Source organism: Accipiter gentilis, chromosome 14 (assembly GCF_929443795.1).
Source record: "Accipiter gentilis chromosome 14, bAccGen1.1, whole genome shotgun sequence".
Taxonomy (NCBI): Eukaryota; Metazoa; Chordata; class Aves; order Accipitriformes; family Accipitridae; genus Astur; species Astur gentilis.
Window position 1 is genome coordinate 16991229 of NC_064893.1, and position 19755 is coordinate 17010983.

General features: G+C 40.5%; 1 protein-coding gene across 4 annotated transcripts in view; it reads right to left on the minus strand.

Annotated features, from left to right (window-relative positions):
• The window catches only part of RALGAPB (Ral GTPase activating protein non-catalytic subunit beta), a 64717-nt gene that overhangs the window by 43847 nt on the left and 1115 nt on the right, over positions 1–19755 (minus strand). For 3 of the 4 annotated variants that reach the window (XM_049816209.1, XM_049816208.1, XM_049816210.1), the window contains exons 2-7: positions 13558–13770; positions 12674–12876; positions 8331–8494; positions 7502–7688; positions 3587–3718; positions 2242–2420 (exon numbers count right to left, since the gene is read on the minus strand). In XM_049816209.1, the coding sequence (XP_049672166.1) occupies positions 2242–2420; positions 3587–3718; positions 7502–7688; positions 8331–8494; positions 12674–12876; positions 13558–13740 (1048 nt within the window). In that variant the 5' untranslated portion in view covers positions 13741–13770. Of the gene's footprint in view, positions 1–2241; positions 2421–3586; positions 3719–7501; positions 7689–8330; positions 8495–10496; positions 10575–12673; positions 12877–13557; positions 13771–19755 lie in introns of those variants that run through there. The other variant, XM_049816211.1, reaches the window with a different exon arrangement.

Consider the following 19755-nt stretch of genomic DNA (forward strand, 5'->3'; position numbering starts at 1 on the left):
TTCACTACAACAGCTATCCCAGCAGAGGAGCATGCACTGTGCAAAGCTATCAGCTGCTCAGCTTCTTCCTCTGCCTCCACTTCAAGATGCACCCTTCACGAGTCTTACATTACAAACTATTTTCTTCACTGAAAATTAATTACTAACCACACTTTCACAAAAACCTTGGACCTAGTATGTTTTTCCTCAATATATACTATACTTAACAGCTTTAAAAAAAAAAATTAGTTCAGCTTACATAGCCAGTAAAAGACACTTCAGAGGAACACCTACCAATGCCCAGTTGGACTTTTTTTTTTAAATTGTTTCACTGCTGACTGCCAAATCATGTTATCATAGGTAGGAAGATAGAGTTTGACACAGTAACATAAGGAGATCGTTTTTGTAGGTTAGGCCATACATTGCCTATATACAATCCTCCTGTATTGGGTCTGGCTGAGATGGAGTTAATTCTCCCATAGCAGCCCTTGTAGTGTTGTGGTCTGCATTGGTAGCTAGAAAGGTGTCAATAACACACCAGTGTTTTGGCTACTGCTGAGCAGTGCTGGCACAGCATCAAGGCTGTCTCTCCAACATTTTTGCCACCCTCAATGGCAGGCTGGGGATGGGCAAGATCTTGGGAAGGGACATAACCAGGACAGCTGACCTAAACTAACCAAACAGATATTCCATACCATACGATGTCAGCTCAGATATAAAAGCTAAGTAAAGGGAGATGGAAGGGGGGTATTTTTGTCTTCTGGAGCAACCACTACACGTACTGAAGCCCTCCTTCACAGGAAGTGGCTAGACATCACCTGCTGATGGGAAGTAGAGAATAACATCATTTGGTTTTCTTTGCTTTCGCATGCGACCTTTGCTTTCACTTTATTAAACTGTCCTTATCTTGACCCACGAGCCTTTTGTTACATTTTCTTCCCCCTGTCCAGCTGAGGAGGGGGAGCAATAGAGCAGCTTTCGTGGGCACCAGGCACCCAGCCAGGGTCAACGCACCACACCTCCTTTAACAAATTAAGATATTATTTGACAGACTACTGAATATTTTTAATCTCACATCTGGTATTAGTAAAAAGCAGTCATTAAAATTCCTTAAAATTGGTGGCAAGACAACTGGAAGAACACAGTGCACACAACAGGTTTCAAGATTCAATATCACAGCTTAAGAAAAATGACCATTTGCTCTTTTACATCACTTTTTAAACAAAGCTATTCCTACAGAAGTGAAATCTGTAGTGACAAAAACTTGTTTGCAGTGAGGAATACTAATAAACCTTTTCCTTGCAATATTTTTACAGAAACACAGAATGTATCTCTAGTAAAAAGGATCTTATAATTCAGTGAGACAGGAGGATCTTAAAGTGCTTTGCTTAAAAGGACTACACCATTCAGGTTTTTCCAAAAGACAAACGTGTAAAAGCTGACAGTCTAATTCCACAGCCCATTTTTTTTCTGAACACAGTTTACATATCTGCTCAAGTCTTCTGCAGACTCACATCAGCTCACACTTCTGGCAGATGACAACATTTGTTTGCATACATTTAAGCAAAAAAGCAGTAGGAGACAGGCAGCTCTTTGGAGTTCACAATAGCACATTTTCTCTGAAGAATTTTTAATAAGTCTGAAGCATACTAAGAATAATGCTTTAGATTTCAGGTGTTAGTGTTACTTAAAACTTACCAGCCAGCGCTTACATCTACTTTACCTTTCAAATTTGAGCTACTCTGTTACCAGCAGACACAAAGAAACACAGCTTTTCTTCTCAGCAATACTAGTCACCCACTAATCAGAAACTGAGCAAAACTGGCACTTGTAGTATAAAGATTAGTCAAAATTCAATACCTTATAAAAGCAGGCACTACACACAGCTGTTGCCACAAAATTTATAAACAAAATGGTCAGTGCTCACAACATGCTAAAAGCATAACACTTGCATTGTTGATTAGACAAAAAGAAAAAGAAGCCTTGTTTAGGGAAGAGAGGTTGGTTTTACTTTAGACTTCATATTTATTTGTTTTGCATTTGAAACTAAGGCCATCTACAACCGTGCATTCAAATGTTATTATTGTGTGTACAGATGGTCATTTAGAAGTGACCTGAAGTCCCTTCCCTATCAATTCCAGGATATAGTTGCAAATAATAAATTGTTATGACTGTATTTATGGAGAAGACAAGATTTAAAGAGAATAAAATAATGATTAAGTTACTATTCCTAGCTACTCACAGGTAAGACAAAAGCATTACCTAGGAATGCATCCACTAAACAGCTGATCCCACGCATGGCACGAAAGAATATTTGAGGCAGATGTTTAAGGCAGGGGTACTGATTCAGTTCTTGAGTCATCCCACTCACATTCAGAAACTGCTCCTGAAATTTTGGGGTAGAGCTAATAATGGCTGGGTTACTCAAATCCACAGGATTACTGCACACACAAAGAGCAAAACATATTTCAGTCAGTTTAAGAACAGCTGTTAGGACTTTAAAAATACTTAAAGATGCAATAGTTTAAGGCGTTTAAGTAACAACGCAAAATAGCATCCAACATCAATATATTTTTAGCTGTTACTCCATCACAGGAAGTCAATTTTCAATTCCTGGTTTGGCAGTACTTAATTGTCTTCATTTCAAGCATTACCCAAATACACTGAATAATTTTATTAAGATCTAATGAACCAGAGCATACACTTGATAGAATAAACCCACCATTGGAGTAATACTAATTACTTACAAGGTCTTTCGAACTCAGTTTAAGAGGTCTTTACATTATTACAACTATTCTCAAAACGTAAGCAATGAATTAAATATTGCCAAACAATGACAAGAAAGGGAGTGGCTTGTAAAAGTTTGAGCAACTTTTCCTCACTGATACAAATCCTGTAACAGCAATTCCAGATTTGAAGAGTACAGCACTTGTGACATTACTATCACAAATGAAGAAAAAGAACAGATTTTTTTGTTAGTTAAGAAGTAGATTTTAAACAGTCTAATGCTTATCTACATTTAATTAGTAAATAATGCTTTATAGGAAAAGCTTAATATTCTGGCCATTCAGAATATTAATGCAATGCCATTCCCAAGTATCTTTAAAACCAAACATGCCACTTGATTCTCTCATGTGTTTAAGGAAGAATAACATGGATGTTAAAATTAACTGTATAGCTTTCTTCATAAAAACAAAGAGATACACCCATTTCAAAAATAGTCCTTTGTAGATTAAATTTAACACTCTGGAGAATAAATGGAAGCAGTATACATCTCAGAGCTATTGTTCTGCTTTTCCTGTCTGCTATCTCAGAGAAACAAAATTGCACTGAAGTCTTCTTTTTCAGAATCTCCAAAACACCAAATAGCTAAAAACTTTTTAATTAAATGAACCAGTATACATTCTGAAAGAGTCAAAGAGTTCAGAGTTGAACAACCCACTCACAGCCTTGCCCTGAACTGCTGCAGGGCACTGGTACAACAAGTCTCTCACACTTCTATTTAGGTGTTTAATCTTAGCAATCTCCAGAGAAATTTTTCATTTGTCATCCAAATTTATAGAAATGATGCAAGAATATGAACAATGGATGGCTGTAATTACAATACCTCAGCATATGTAAAAAGCGAAACCAAGTTTGTGCAACGCACTCATTATCCATTTCAGGAGGAATAAGACCAGCATCTTCATCAGGAATTTTAAATGGAGGAAATGAAGGTCCGTATGTAAAACGCAGCAATCTAGAAAGTAAGTCAGACAGATCTGTCATTCAGTTAATACTCCTTAAAAATTTAACAGGGCATTTGAGCCTCAAAGGAACCAGCAGTCCACAAGTGAGCCCACAAGCAACAACACAACATGCCCAGTTTTCCTGGAGATCCCCATTTTATACAATCATTTAGCCCTCTTAAAGCTTTGAAGGGTACACACCTTGGAGCCTGCCCAAAGGTCCAACCAAATCAAAGAGCTGTTAAGGCATAACACCCCAGAGCAGCTCTCCTATCTGTTTAGCCAGGGGGTTACCTATTAACATAGACACAAACATAACTGACAAGGTGTTACATAAGAAGGGAGAGGAGAGGTTGGGGGGGGGGGGGGGAAGAGGAATTTAAGCCCTTATCCTCAAGGCTCTTCAGCTAAAGTGTCCAATGACACCAGCAAGTCACATTAGGTTACAGTTCTAAATTCCAAGTTCCTGATGACTTACAATTTACACCAGCACACTGAGCAACACTTGATGCCATCCTACAAGCAGCATGGGATTTGCAATCCACAGAGTAACAAGCTCTTCAAAAAAGATGCACTGTTTTGCAGAAGCTGGGAGTTGCAGAACAGTGAAGAGCTGTCATGGTTTAACCCCAGCCAGCAACTAAGTACCATGCAGCCGCTCGCTCACTTTCCCCCCCACCCAGTGGGATGGAGGAGAGAATCAGGGAAAAGTAAAACTTGTGGGTTGAGATAAGAACAATTTAATAGGGCAGAAAGGAAGAAACTAATAATGATAACAACAACAATAATAAAATTACAATAAGAATAAAAAAAGAGATTGGAATATACAAAACAAGTGATGCACAGTGCAGTTGCTCACCACTCACTGATCGACGCCCAGTTAGTTCCTGAGCAGCGATCCCCACCCCCAGGCCAGCTACCCCCAGTTTAAATACTGGGCATGAAGTCACATGGTATGGAATACCCCTTTGGCCAGTTTGGGTCAGCTATCCTGGCTGTGTCCCCTCCCAACTCCTTGTGCCCCTCCAGCCTTCTTGCTGGCTGGGCATGAGAAGTCCTTGACTTAGTATAAGCACTACTCAGCAACAACTGAAAACATCAGTGTGTTATCAACATTATTCTCATACTGAACCCAAAACATAGCACTATACCAGCTACTAGAAAGAAAATTAACTCTATCCCAGCCGAAACCAGGACAAGTGCAAACCTGCAGAGGGCTTCCCAACAATGTAATATCATGAGGATAATGGCTTAGATAAATGGAGATCTTTCTCTAGTAGTGCTGTAACTACCTGACCAGTCACCAATAAGGTTCACTGAGCCACTGTTGTCTGATTTGACCCCTGCTACATCCCCAGCTTTGCAAACTTATAGATCACTTTCCCCGATCAACATAACCTTGGTGCTTTCTAAAAGGATGGAAGAGATCCAAGCTGCACCTTCTCAATATCCTAGCATTCTCAGAAATCAGTTTTTGTCTTTCCCTAAGCCACACTCACTTTTAGCATCATTTCTTGCTTCAGTTATCATACCCTTATTTCTAAGGGTAGAGTTGCTTGTAATGGACAAGACGTGTCCCATTCATCATTGCCCACTTATAAAAACCATATAGTTTTATAGAGATAAAGTCATTACAGCTAGGAGAAAGGCAAGGAGAGCAGAAGTCTACAGCTGACTCCTAAACCAAGAGTTAAATAGGCTGAATTACCATCTTCTACTTCCCCCAGTACTGTGCACTACAGTAACTTGCAGCCAACTAATGCAAAATACACTCAAAGTGTGTTTGGAATTGCAGTCTATGATGGTAACTAACTTGGACAGAAGAGCAAATGAGCTTTAGGACACAAGGCCTTTTTCAGGTCCAAACCAGAAATACATACACCAGTACCAGGCAGCAACTGCTTTCCAGTATGCCACACCAATGCCCCAGCAGCCATCTACATTTAGTGCCCCAGAGGCATCACCCCATAGCAGGTTTTTGCTGAGGAATTACCTAGCTCTGACAAACCCAGAAGAGTCTGGGTACATCCCATGCAAAATCATGCCCCACATCTCTGTTCAGCAGTAGACTGCACTACTTCACAATTCTCCCCTTATGAGCTGCAAGAAATTGTTTTTTCAAGGAACATAGCCAAATCTTCAGTGAAATTTGGGACATTTTCAAGAATGACTGAAAACAGAAATAAATTGCAATCCACACATATAAGACAGTTAATAGACTTAAAAGCACCCTAGACAGGTAAAACTAGTATCTATTGATACGGCAACACAAGTAGGACCCTAATTTTGTCCTCCTATGAAGTCCTAGCCATGGATACAGGTTAACACTGCATATGTGTACAGATTTCCAAATATAATTTTCCATACAGTTTTGAGATGTTTATTCTCAGCTTATTGCTAATATTCCAATTCAGAAAACTGTTTACTAAAACAACACTTTAACTGTTTGAAGCTGGAGCTTCACTTAAGTATTGAAAGTGCAGCTTAAATACCACTGAACTTAAAGTTAACCTCAAAGTTCAGCTTTCTATGTATTACACACAAACCAGCATTACTAAAGAGCAGACTAAAACGTTACAGAAAACCTGCAGATTACTATGCATCAACAGAACTAAGACTGTTAGTCAACAGTAGAAGATAAAAGTGTGGGCATAGTGCATGGAGCAGAACACCAACGCATGTTTTGAGACAGAGCTGTTCTTTTCAGATCAGTGAATCATAAAATATTTTGTTATGCAATGCTACATCTAATGAGATAAAAATAGCTAAAGAAATAGCGTGGGAAATATGCAGAACTTGTGTTGCAGCTTTATTTCCCACAGGTTTAACAACCAGCTGCATAACCTGGAAAAATCTATCCACATTTGGAATTTTGACAGGTAATTCAAAAGCAAAAGTTTTCAGAGTTAAAATAAACCCTTGCAAAAAAGCATGCTATTGAATTTTTCATAGCTCAGCAGTTTTAATACATCTTTGAACTTCCACAGAAATGGTCAATGACATCTCAGGAGACCTGGGAGGAGGAGACCCAGACCCCTGCTCCTCACCAATTAATTTAGTTCTTTCCTCCAAGAGGCTAAGATTTGTCCCACAAAGACTTCATACCACAAAGACCCCACCATTAAGGGTACTGAGACTCCCCTCACTGTTCAGACGCTTTTACTACAGCCTAACCTTTCCCGCAGCACACAGATCCTCACTCTTCCCATGCCCAGCAAGGCTTGGTACAGCTCTCCTCCAATACTGTCTGGAAAAGAGTGCCACTGCTCAGAGGAGAGCCTACAGCCTGCCCCTGGCCCATCACATCCCTACTGCCAGGCCACAAGTGCCAGGCAGCCACAGCATGGCTTCAGCTCCTCAGGGCAGGACAGGCAGAGTCCAAGAGTCACCTCAAACACAGCGATATGCAGTAGTAACAAGTGCCTAATAAGTGGTGACTGCCATTAAATACACAGACTATAATGCTATACTAATATTCATGACTCATTCTTCACAGGACATGATGAAGTCACAGTGATGGAGACTAATATACACACACTGTAAAGTGCTCAGTATCAGAGAGGTGCTGAGGTTACACAATAACAGACAATCCAATTCAATTTTTCACTTGCAGAACGAAGACACACACATACACAAACAGTAAAAGCCAAGGACACTTCCATGATCCCTCACTTTGTTTTGCTCATTTACTTTTGGATTGCTGTGAATCCACAACTAAGCAACTCTAGAGAAAAACACGTATAACCATGATCATCCCCATACATGTGTGTTTATTTCCATGGGATTTCTCCTACCTGGAAGTAAGGGCACAGATGACCTTGCTCCACTGCTCAACTACTGCAGGGTGATGTCGCCAGTTGGCCACCATCTCTTTGGCAGTTTTCCAGTAAGGTGGTGTTGGAAAGCACCGCGTACAAGCTAGTAACCACACCTCAAACAGCACGCCAATTAATTTTTCAGCCAGATTCTCAGCAATGCCACCTTGTAACAGAAACAAAGCATGCCTTTAGTGAGTATTCAATCTAAGTAACTCCAAATATCTCCCCAAGGAGATTTCAGTTTGAGTGCATAAAGATTCTGAAGCTCATTTTTTTCATAATTTTTCATTTAGAGAGTGATTCCCGATTGTTTCCTACAGCCAATTAGCCTTTTTACAAGACAAAACATAATATACAATGCCCAGACACATACGTATGTCACTAAGGGACACTGGGAATTCACCAATCATAGGCTGTCTTCTATTGCACTATTTTATTTTTTTTTTAAAATAGGTATAAACTGACAATATTCTTTTCCAGTTGGCAGGCCAAACAGCAAGACACATAGTGGTTTAAGGGAAACAAATAGGGAACAACATTGTCTGAAACCATTCACCACAAATTGCTCCTGTACATAGTCACCGTTATGCAAAAATATGTTCAGGAAAAAACAACTCCAAATCATTCAGTCTTTTCTGACAATACTTTATTTCAGAGTAGTGTAGCAGAATTAGGAGTGAGCTATTGTGCTTTGGTGGCTAGTAAGAGCTTTTAACAGGTTTCCCTCCATCCCCCTGGCAGCTCAATACCAACCAGAGCCAAAGGTTTTTCCAGTAATTGAACCAAATGGAAGTTGAATATGAACCTTGCACAGTTGGAGCTGCTAGAAGAGTGTCATTGATTTGAAGAAGAAATAATAACAAAACCTCCCAGGTTTCTCTTGCCATAATTGTTGATTCACGAGCCAGTTTCTGGACAGCTTTCAAAACCTGCAAGCACAACCTAATCTGACTAGATCCTGGGTCTGGCCTGCAAGAGAAGAAAACAATACCCGAGTCTCTAAACAAGAACTTTGAAGTGTTGCATACAATAATCTGAACTTTGAGCAATTACAAGAAGAAACATCAATATTATTGAATGAGAGCCAAGAACATGAGCTAATACACTTCTATGCACCGTTACTCTGTCTCTAAGCATCCTAACTCTGCCTTAATGAGTACAAGATGTACCATAACATTCTTCTCTACATGTCACAGAACTCACCACCATAAACTGAACACTAACCGGACCAAGCACAACCCATTATTGCAAAGGAATTTATCTTAGACCAAACAATGAGAATGTAGTTGAGACATCACTAATTGTTACATAGATAATTCAGAAGTGGCAAAATTAGGAGAAAATACTGTTAGCAAATTAAATTCTTCCTAGTTCTCCTCTTGCTTCCAAATGTAGATCCAACTCTTACCCCCAATTCCGTGGATTTAGGGCAAAAAAAAAAAAATCTAGAAGAGGGTCGTTAAATAGGAAAATCAGACTAAATGAAGAAGGTGTAAGTAAGGAAGAAAGGGAACAAGTTGGTATTATCAAGGTTCTCCCTATAGTAACAACCAGTTCCTCACTGTCACTGCTGAGTCACTGAAGTGTTACAGAAGCAGCACAAAGCAGCATGCTCTCTTCCCATCAGTTAGTTTGGACAAGGCCGAACAGGTACAGAATAGTAATGTGAAACTTTCTGGACAGTATCTGAGGATGCTGGTAAACAAAGCTGAGGACGCCTGAAAGATTAAAAAAGAGTGCAATATATGCAAGCCGTATTTCAACTTGTACACCATTTCCTCATCCCTCCTACCACCCACTGAAGGGATGACAAAAAAGAATCATAAAAATATTACCTTCCACTGGACTACTAGTAGTATTACCAGATTCCTACCAAACAGTTTCAATGTGGTAAAACCCACAAGTGATGCTGCATGGTAAGCATCTCAAGAACATGCTGATCCACTAGATAGAGCATTGAGATCACTTATTGACAGACATGGTTTAAAAATACTATCAACTCTTATCTTGATAGAATAAATGTTGTATTACAGTACTGGCAAAAGATTACAAAGAGACAGGATAATATCTAATACAAAATTGCAGACTACTAGTCGCAGTTCAGGACTTCAGCAGGTTGGCTGATGCTAGTGCTTGATCCTAACAGTCTCCATAGAACAACAAAGCTTAGGACCAGTAAGCCCCACCTTGATAGCACTGTTTTTTCCACGAGCAACAAAGTAGATACTTAATCAAATTATATCCTTAGTCTTGATAGGCTTGAAGTTTCAAACACTGTTTCAAGACTTGTTTCCTTCATAATTTAAGGAATCTATAAAAAGGGGGCTTACATGTAAGAGCTCCATATGCAATACTTCTGAACTAATCTGGTAAAGGCAACTCTAAAGTCCCTGTCCATCTACCAGCTCCTCTTATCCGCAAAGTCAAATGAACGCCAAACTTTGGTTGCAGCATTTTGCTAATGTCTAGATTTCCACAGAACCTGGTCTTTTGGCTCCCACACTCCTTTGCACCAAGAATTGTTCTCATGATTTCATACGAGAAGCAGAAGTTATTACAAAAAAGTGTCTATTACACTTGGACAGTCACATGTTTCATGGTCTTTCAAGCAATTCCAGACATTTTAGTTGCACAGAAGACCCTGGTATCTACACCTCAATCTCCTGGGGAGGGGAGGCAGGGCGAGAGAGTTCTCATATTTTCTTTCTGTGCTTCCAACAAGTTTGCTGCACTGGAACTTCATTGGACAGCAGTAACTACCACTACTGCTTAAGTAATCTGCAAGGCTTCCTGAATATTGTAGGGTTGCTAGAGACAGAAAGCCTCGGGGTTGCCTGGGGTCTGCTCAAATACATCAAGAAAAGAAGTGGTCATTTCATCGGGGTGGACAGAAGGTCAGTGCTGGAGGGAAGGATGCAAGCATCCTCTCTCTAGTCAGTCCAGCAGAGAGAGGAAAGGCAACTTGACTCACCCATCTTTCACTGTTCTTATTTTTCAGCACCACACTATTTCAAGGACTGTGCATGTAAACATTTGATTCAGCTGAGCACTGAAAACAGAACGATTTATACACAAGTGCTTTGTATTTGGTGTACACATGTTCCTGAGATGCTATTTAAGTTGAACTGCTCACTTAAAGCTGCTGCATTTCACACCTCAACTATACATCCTCCTCAAGGTCTGAAACCCTCACCCCAACTCTGGGCCACTATTTTTAAGGCAGCCAAAGCAACAGCTACATTGTTTCCAGGAAAACAGGATGAGGAAGAAAGCTATTTTAATCACAACCATCCACAGGACATAGGCTTATAGGAAAAGCTCAGTATTTTCAACACAAGAACAGATTTTCTCCAGGAAGTAGTTCAATGCAGCTTGCTACAGGAGCTCCTGGGTAAATATTCTACAAGAGCCCATCAGCACTAGCAACCCTCATCAGTTGAGTAAAACCAGAAATTATTCTCCTCTTCCCCACCACAGGCACGTAAGAATGACCCTTTGCTTTCACTCAAGAAAGGTGTGCACAACTCGGTTCTGCATTTAATTTCCATTATAGAATGTCTTCCTGTTGCTGGAGTGAATTCTGAACACAGATCCCTGGAGGACAAAACCTGAACTTTAAGTTCTTTTTCTTGAAAACAGAGGACTTGAACATCAAGTGTTGACAGCAGCAGCCACGAAAAAACAGTTTCAGATACTTCTCAGATGCTTTTGAAAGAAAACAATAGAACAATTATACTGGGGGGGGCAGGGAGTGTTTAAAATAATGATTTTCCAGCCCTGTCTCTGGACGTTAATTATTTCATTCGACAGCCATCACGTGCAGTCTACCACCCCGCATCAAGCTCCATCAATGAATCTGGGAAAGAAGGGTACAATGGCAGCTTGTACCCACAGCATGCAAGAAACAGGACTAGAGAACTGCCTGCTACCGGGGTCCCTGGTCTAAAAGCAGTCAAGGGATCATAGCAAGAACTATTTAATGGACTAGTGAAGAATTCATTCTCTACTGTGCCAAGGGAATAAAGGTTCCCAGACAGTAGACTCTATTTTGCATGTGTTAAAGCTTAGAGACAACCTTCTGCAGAAGTCTAATCTGGAAGCATCCTCAGATTTGTGCTGTTGCCCTGACCTTCCTTTAATGGGAATTAAAATGCCTTTTTCACTACAAGTTAAGAGCAATGACAACTAAGGTTAGGTAGTAGACTTTGAAGCAATCAATAAATAGCAATGAACTCCTCGTCTGAATTTGTATGAGTTATTATTCAAAGCCCTTTATTAACAAAGCCTTCAGGTAAAGTTAAGAGATCCAAGTACAGCAGACCACTTTGAAGGCCACTTGCAGTGATACATTATTAATATTGATAAAAGTAGATAATCTGGTACTTACAGACATATACTAAACACTGATCTGAAGTAACTTCAGGTAGCTAATATTTAAGTACTGTTTCACAGGGCACCATTAAATAATCTCCTCTTACTTATCCAACATATGTGTTCAACAGCAGCAGGTAACCTTGTCATAAACTATAAACAAAGTATAATGTTTGAGCACTCTGACAATATAACTTTGTTCAAGACCTATAAGCATGTGTATCTCAACATTATCATCCAAGGATGTCTTGTGTAACACCACATTTTCAGATAGCAAGCACTCCTCTGCAGGATTCTTTTGAAACTAGGAGCAAAAGACAGCATAATTATGCCCATTTAACAGGCAGCAAGATGCAGGCACAAAGCAGCCACTTCCTGCAAGATCCTCCAGCACATCAGAAATGTGGTCAAGTATTGAGTAAACAAAGCATGGGATTACCATGACATGCTCTTAGTTATCTCAGTTTTACACAATACCAAGCCCACAGTCACACAGTGATGCTACTTAACCTCTCACCCCACCCTCCAGTCATCTAACAGAGATGGTTCTTGAAGCTCTTAGAACAGTAAACATCCTAAACACAGCAGCAACAACTCAATTTGCTACTGAAAATTACAAAACAGGTTTGGAAAGATACCTTCCTCCTAACTTTGCAATGATAGCAGTCTTATTTTAATCAAGTGCCTCCACAACCCATCAGGCCTCTTTGACAGGTTACCTGCTGACTACATGTTCGAACTCCTGTGCCTCCTAAGCATCCCAGGCCTAACACTCACCTCGGTACAAAGAGATTTTGGAGATGTTTGAGAATGCTTTGAACATAAAGGTTTGGTTCCTTAATAACTGGTAAAGGAATGGAGTCCTTGGGTAATACAAGAGCCATAATCCAGTCTGTATAGACATCAACACAGTATTTCACAGTATCACCATCCAGAGGGAGGGTCAGTCCATAACAAACCACCTCCATAGTCCATTTTACCTAACCAAACACAAAGCAGAAGTTACTAAAAATAAATATTAGCAAGTAAACAATGGTCAGAGCACATTGGTTCTAACTGAACAAAATAACAGTATTTATGTGGTACAGGCAATTCTATTTAATATACGCTGCAAGAAAACACCAAGTCATTAATTTGTATATCATGACATTATGAAGATTATGATAAATGGCAAATCACTCTAAAAGCTGAATCTCTTTAGTCTAACCTGTAGAGAGAACTTTTGAGAACACACAAGGGCTGATGTAATGGAAGATTTTAAAATTCTAGTAGATACTTGTACTACACAAAGACTTTTTTTTTAAAAGTCACATACTCTCGCTTCAAAAATGAAGATAATTAGAAAGGCTTTATGTGTTAACTGCTAAATTCCTTGGTGGGGGTTTTTTTTGTTTGTTTTTTTGGTTTGGGTTTTTTTTTGCTTTAGCCTGAACTTCCTAGTACAGCAGCTCAGATGAACACTTACTACTAGGTCATGAAGTACATTGTTGCTATGAACTAGCTGTTAATAGTAGCCTTATGTAGATTACTAACGTAAAAATATAGCATACCTCATAAAACTTGGACGATTAAAAATAGAAAAATAAAAGAGGTTATAGAAAAATCAGTAAGTTGCTGCTCTAGCATGAAGGAAACCATGATCTCTAAGCAAATGCACTTACTTCTTTGTCCGTTTTTAGTAAACTCTCACTTCCAACAGATGATGTAATTAAAGCTTGTCCAAGAGGACGCACCACTGCATTTGCCACTTCTCTCCCCACATTTTCAGGATAGCTGTGAAGTACACTGGTATTCCCCTGATCATTTTGAATGACAAGATGTAAGGATCTCCACTCTGAGTACATAGTGCCTCTATGCTACAATCCAAATAACACCTGGGGGGGCAAAGAAGAAAAAAATATAATTAATAGAAATGTCTATGACATGAGTTACCAAAACTGAGGCTGTTTGCCATGATACAGACCCTTGTAAATTCAAGATGCATGTGTCCGTGTCATAGATTTGAAGACCTGGAAGAAATTCCAACAGCTGTTTTTCAACCTTAATATGGTTTTGGGGCGGTTGTTTTTGTTGGTTTTGTTTGGTTTGTTTTTGTTGTTGTTGTTATGCGCTTACTTACATGACAACCTTGACTAAATAGAGAATAGTTCTACAAGTATTTTGTTCATACAAGCAATGGCTCCAATTCACACCTTGTTCCCTTTTTCAGCTCAACAGTAGTTAAAAATATATACCAGGAAACTTTCAAGAAAATCTTAGTTATCCCAGAAGACAAAAATTCAGCCTCTTTTTACATTCATAAAATATTTCTCCTACAGCATGCACTATTCAAAACTGGTGGTTGAAAAATTTGATTGACTGATGATGAAGAGAATACTTTATCTGAAGTGATTTCAGGACTGACTGAGCCTTGGTGGATCACTAACTTAAACCCAGAATCAAGTATCAGTTCATAGTTTCATTATAACATCACATACTGGTACCAAACCTAAGGCCTTAGAGTACACCCTAATGCATTTCAAATCCTTGTAAAGTCAATACACACACAGAGAGTCACTCCCTAATCTAGATTTGTTCCAAAGATTCAGGATAGAAAAGCCACTAGAGAATTTCCCAGGTAGCTTTCTCAGAACTAGACAGGAGAAACAGAGTTCTCCTTTCAACAGTGCTCCCAGCACAACTGCAGTTATGCATTTTCCTTTATTGCAGATTGAGCCAGCTCAGGCAGCCAAGCTGACAGCAAACTAACCAGGTTTTTGCAGTGGTGACTTTTGGGGGGGTTGGGGGTTTTTTGGCATTGTTGCAAAACCACAACCAAGAGAGGCAGATTAGAGGCAGAAAATGTTAAGCTACACTTCCACAGTCACTCTCAGCCTGCATTTGTCCAGAAGCACGGCAGGGTCTGCCCTTCTGCTCCAAGAGCAACGGATCGTGCTGCACCATCAGCACATACGCAACACCTACCTGCTGTACAGCAACAAGCTTGGGAGACTGGCCAGAGCGAGCAGCCCCAGGCAGCAGGGAGGCACGGTGTGTGACAAGGCCAGCAGCTAGTCACGGGACTGCCATCCAGTCTCAGTGGGCAGCTCAAGGAGATCTGTCATGCACTGCCTGTTTTGATCTACACATCAAAACATTCAGAAAGCTAAGCCAGCACAAACATTTTTTTCTGCTGAGACAGTTTTTAGCTGGATTAAGATCTGATCTAACCCAGGTGAGATGGTGCCAACACAAAGGAGCAGTGAGGACACGTGGCCAGGAGGGGTGGCAGCAGCATCCCTTCTGGCAGTAGCAGGCTTTTGTACCCACTCACAGCAACCTTAAACTGCTGCTTAAGCAGGCGGTACCACGGCAGCCTAAGTCATCAGAATTGGGACTGTGCTATCTCCCACTTTCCTCCTCTCCCACCAACACCAGCAGTCTTTTATCAGTTACCTAAGCCAGGTGACCACGTGGACAATAAAGTAAGGAAAACAGGGTTGGCACAGGATAAAAAGCAAGGAGTGTTCAACAGCCACAGCTTATATTAGCTCAAACTGTCACAAATGGCACCCTGAGGACCGTTTGCAACTACACTTAGCTGGCACATTTTGGAAGCCAGTTAGTTATACAGGGAATGTTTTGAATGCCTCCCTTAGACATTCCTTGGCCCAAAACCAAACAAGAAGCCAGGCCTGGAAACACACCTTCTTAGGGACAAGTCACCGTTTAAACAGGTCTGCCTATTTAGCTGACACCCCATGTGTTTATTTACACCTAAAACCTACATAAAAGGCCTGATGATTCCCTTCAAGGGAGCAGGGAAGCTAAGGCAGCAAGATCTTGGTTTTTCTAAACTATGTCCTTCTGGTCTGAGGCAGCAATGACATATGCTCATCTGATAGCAAATTAATCAGAGCAGCCACAGCCTGCAGGAAGCATATCCTCTCTGTCCTTTAGGCGTTTTCTTTCCTCTCTGGGCCATGGCAGGGGGAATGCACGAGCCACTGCAGTCAAAAACCTTAGTCTTGGAACTGTTGTTTTCCTCTAAGCCACTACCTCTTGGGACACAGAAAACTCACAATTAAAAAAAAAAAAAAAAAACACAAAAAACAAACCACAAACAAAACCCAAGATGAACATGACACACAATCCTTAGTGATGGCTTCAGTCACTCATTGCATAGGTTTCCTTAATGATATCTTTTCCTTTCATATCCTATACCCCCAAGGCCTCTTCTTCTTCCCCTTTCTGTCCCATCTGAACACTGCCTTAGTCTCCAGCTTGTGTTTGGAGTGGAAGAAGGAGGGACAGAAGCGAAATATCACCACTCTGCAAGATTTCCCCTTCCTCTCTCAGGCCCACATCACTGCCCCAGAGCAATACGCCCCTTCCCCCTGCCCCCAGCTTTACTGCTCACCACAAGGGAAGGGCGAAAGCACTCTCCGTCCCTCCCATTTGACACTCAAGTTCATTACAGAAGCACATAACACCATTTGAGGAGCGTTGGTTTAAATAAACTGATTTCAACTGATAAAGCAGCGTGTACTTTCTATTGCTGCACTCCAGCTGAAGGACTAGCAGCTAACAGCTCATGGCAGGAACTTATCAGCATGCTGATAACTGCAAGCACACTTACTGTGGCTGCCCTTATACCAGAACAGGCTTCCCAGAAGCATGGAAGTGTTGCATAGCAGAAGCAAATTCTACACAGTGCCTATGTAAAAGCTTTCTTGTCTAGAAGACAAAAGTCTTCAGAGAGGACAAGGATTCCCAAATCCTGCTGCATTTCGGAAAACCGTCATTGCACTAGGGCAAGGCAATGGGAGGATGCAATCACCTGCTTTCTCACAAATCCCTGCCATACTGAAGCAAAGATGCAAAGCTCTTTTGGGTGACCCTTCCATACTTCTGAGAGAAGCACCATTTGTAACAGATAAAGGATAGATACAATATGCCATGTTTAAGAGACATTTAGCAGCAGTACAGGGTAACCAAAACTTCTGGTGCCACATACACCCAGCCTGCTGCCTGACCTTCATACGTAAATTTAATGAACAAATCTGTATCTTATTAATATGCAAGACTTCCTTTGGTCTTGCCATAAATCTTCTGTTATTATTATAGTCTACATTCTTATCAATATACAAGGAATACTGAAACAAGTAATGCTTCAGATGTAAAATCCTTTTGAGGTGGGATTTCCTAGGGTATTGATTTATTCACCCCTTACACTTAGCAGTAAGAAGTTTTTATTTGCAAGGACTCGAAGTTACTTTTCATTTAAGACTCCACTTCAACTGCTATTTTAATTGGAAATTGCTGCCATCCATTAGGTTTGGGCTATAGCTAAGCCCACCTAGTATGCAGCTTCTTATAATTGGACATAAGTTAAAAATGCTAGTAAGTCTCCCCACACAATTGTATTTGTTACAATGTTCTGTTTTGACAGATTCAACATACTGGCTGTTCTGTAACTTGCTTTAGACAAAAGGCACCTAATGCTTTGTAAAAGCAGGACTCACTCCCTCAGAAGAGGCTGTATTAATCACAAACTACTTAAACAGCAATAGCAAATTGAAAAACATAAAAAGCAACTGTCACACCACACAAACAGCATACCCTGATTTTTACTTCTGGTTTTGCAATGCTTCTGCATTTCAGCTTCAAAAAAGCACTCTCACTGGCCCAAATAACATCTCCTATATTTCATCCAGCTGAATATTCATATTTCACATAAACATATGTCTTACTGAGGTTCAAATCACTAAGGACTCTCAGAAGGACAGGCAACCTAATTAAGAGGAGAGGCAGGAAGAAGAATAAATAAAACCCTGAAGTTTACCAAGCAGTTTTACACACTCTCAAGTTTGGAAAGGGGTTGTGTTTATGTTCCTGGAGGCTGCGCTAAATAAAACATCTCCAGATTCTCAGAGACTGACAGATCTGGAAAGAAATTGTCAAAATTAACAGTGGCAGAACAACAGAGAGATGTGAAGTTAAAATATTTACCATCTACTATGAAACTGAGTGTAACTCCAATATTCCTTTGTGTAGTAAATAATTTGGGTTTCAATATATTCCCTCCAGATCCATCTCAGCTTAGTAATTTTAGTAGCTATCACCATACAAACCACTGAAAATGGATGTTTCAGCATTTAAGATGAAAGACCCTCAGTTCATAAACACTGCAGAAGTTGGTGAGCATGAAAGAACTTACTAATGAGCCCATAAAACTCCAGAAATAAAGATATTTAAGTTCTACTTCCAGTCCCCAAAGACTTAATATGAACAGCTGCAGCCAAAATATTTAAACTCCTGGATCAGTAAAGTTAGACAATGAGAACTACCTAACTAAATAATAGGCCCACATTCTGCAATTACTTTGAAGGAATATGCAGGAGCTCAAGAGCCTAAAGCAGAGGTGGGGTTTTTAGAGTGTGTGCAGGAGAGAGGTCAGAGAACCAATATTATTGTACAAAGCAGTTCTGCAGAAAGTGCGTGCTGGGTGAGGGGAGCATTGGTGGCAGACATGAACATTTAGCCCTTTGTACGCAGCAGCTTCATATGTAAAATGAAGCTTCATATGTAAAATGAAATATTTGCCTACAATGCAAAAGGATTTCAAGGACAAAGACAAGCTGTCCCAAAAACAGGTGCTTCTTGGGTTTTATATGAACCACAAAAGCAGAATGGATGCAATTATTATTAATACAGTAGATGCAAAGACTATCAACAGAGAGATGCCCAAGGAAGGCTGAAGACCTCCTACAGCCTAAAGCAGAGAAGCATCAACATAAAGGTTCTACACCATAAAGTTCTGGGATAGTAGATATACTTTGTAAGTATTACACAGAAAACAAGAAATCCCCCTCTCTAACACGACCCCTACTACACCAATAGTACTAACATCTGCTTTCTAGAGACACCAGTTATTGCCAGAAAGCCATCCTGCCACAATTCCTCCTTCCTGGATCACATACCAAAGAAGTTTATGAGCAATTTTTCAAGCCAACTGAGGCCTACAACGTCCTGAGCATGGACAACTGCCACATGCCCACTTGCACCTTGACGCTGCTGCCCCTCTGCCCTCCAAGCTTCTGCTGGAAAGACCAACTTAGATCTTGCCAAGACTAACTCAGCACCTCTCATAATAAGCCTACCAGGACTGAAGAAGCACAGACCCCTCCAGGGAGCTCACCTTTGGAGCCCATCCAATGGGTAGGCTCTGGCTAGGCACACACAACATGTAAAGGACAACAGGCAGAGCAGATAGCAGGCAAAAAATTAAAAAAGGCAAGAGCAAAACACAAGACCCATCTGAAAAAAAAAAACACTAGCAGAAAGTTGGTATTTTGCCAAGTCAATATTTTGTTAAAGAATAAATGGAGATGCATGTCAGGACTACTATTAAATGAAAAAAAAAAAAAAGTCCAGATTCAAGGCAGGAAGAGATCAGGCACACAAAAAATAGGAACTCATGTCATCCTTTCCCAGGCCATTCAGCCACAGTGCTCCTGAGTAGAGGAGAAGAAAATCACAGCTCCCCTTGCCCAGGGAAGATAAGTTTGTCTGATTTTATCACCTAACTGTAGCAGAAATTAATATATGAATCTGACACAGGGAAGGCTGGGTCTCAAACGTAAGGTGCTATTTATCCACAAGGCTTGGGTCTCACTCTCCCCAGTGCTCCCTACTCACTGACTTCAGAAACCCCATCACCATTCTGGTTCCCGAGAGCACCACTGGACACCAACCTTCCCAAAGCAGGAAGCAGGGCACCTGCCACAGAGAAGGCAGCTACCTAAAAATTACATACTGTAATATCTGAAGATTAACAGAGCCATAAGAACGCAAAAACGTCAGTCAATTTTTTATGT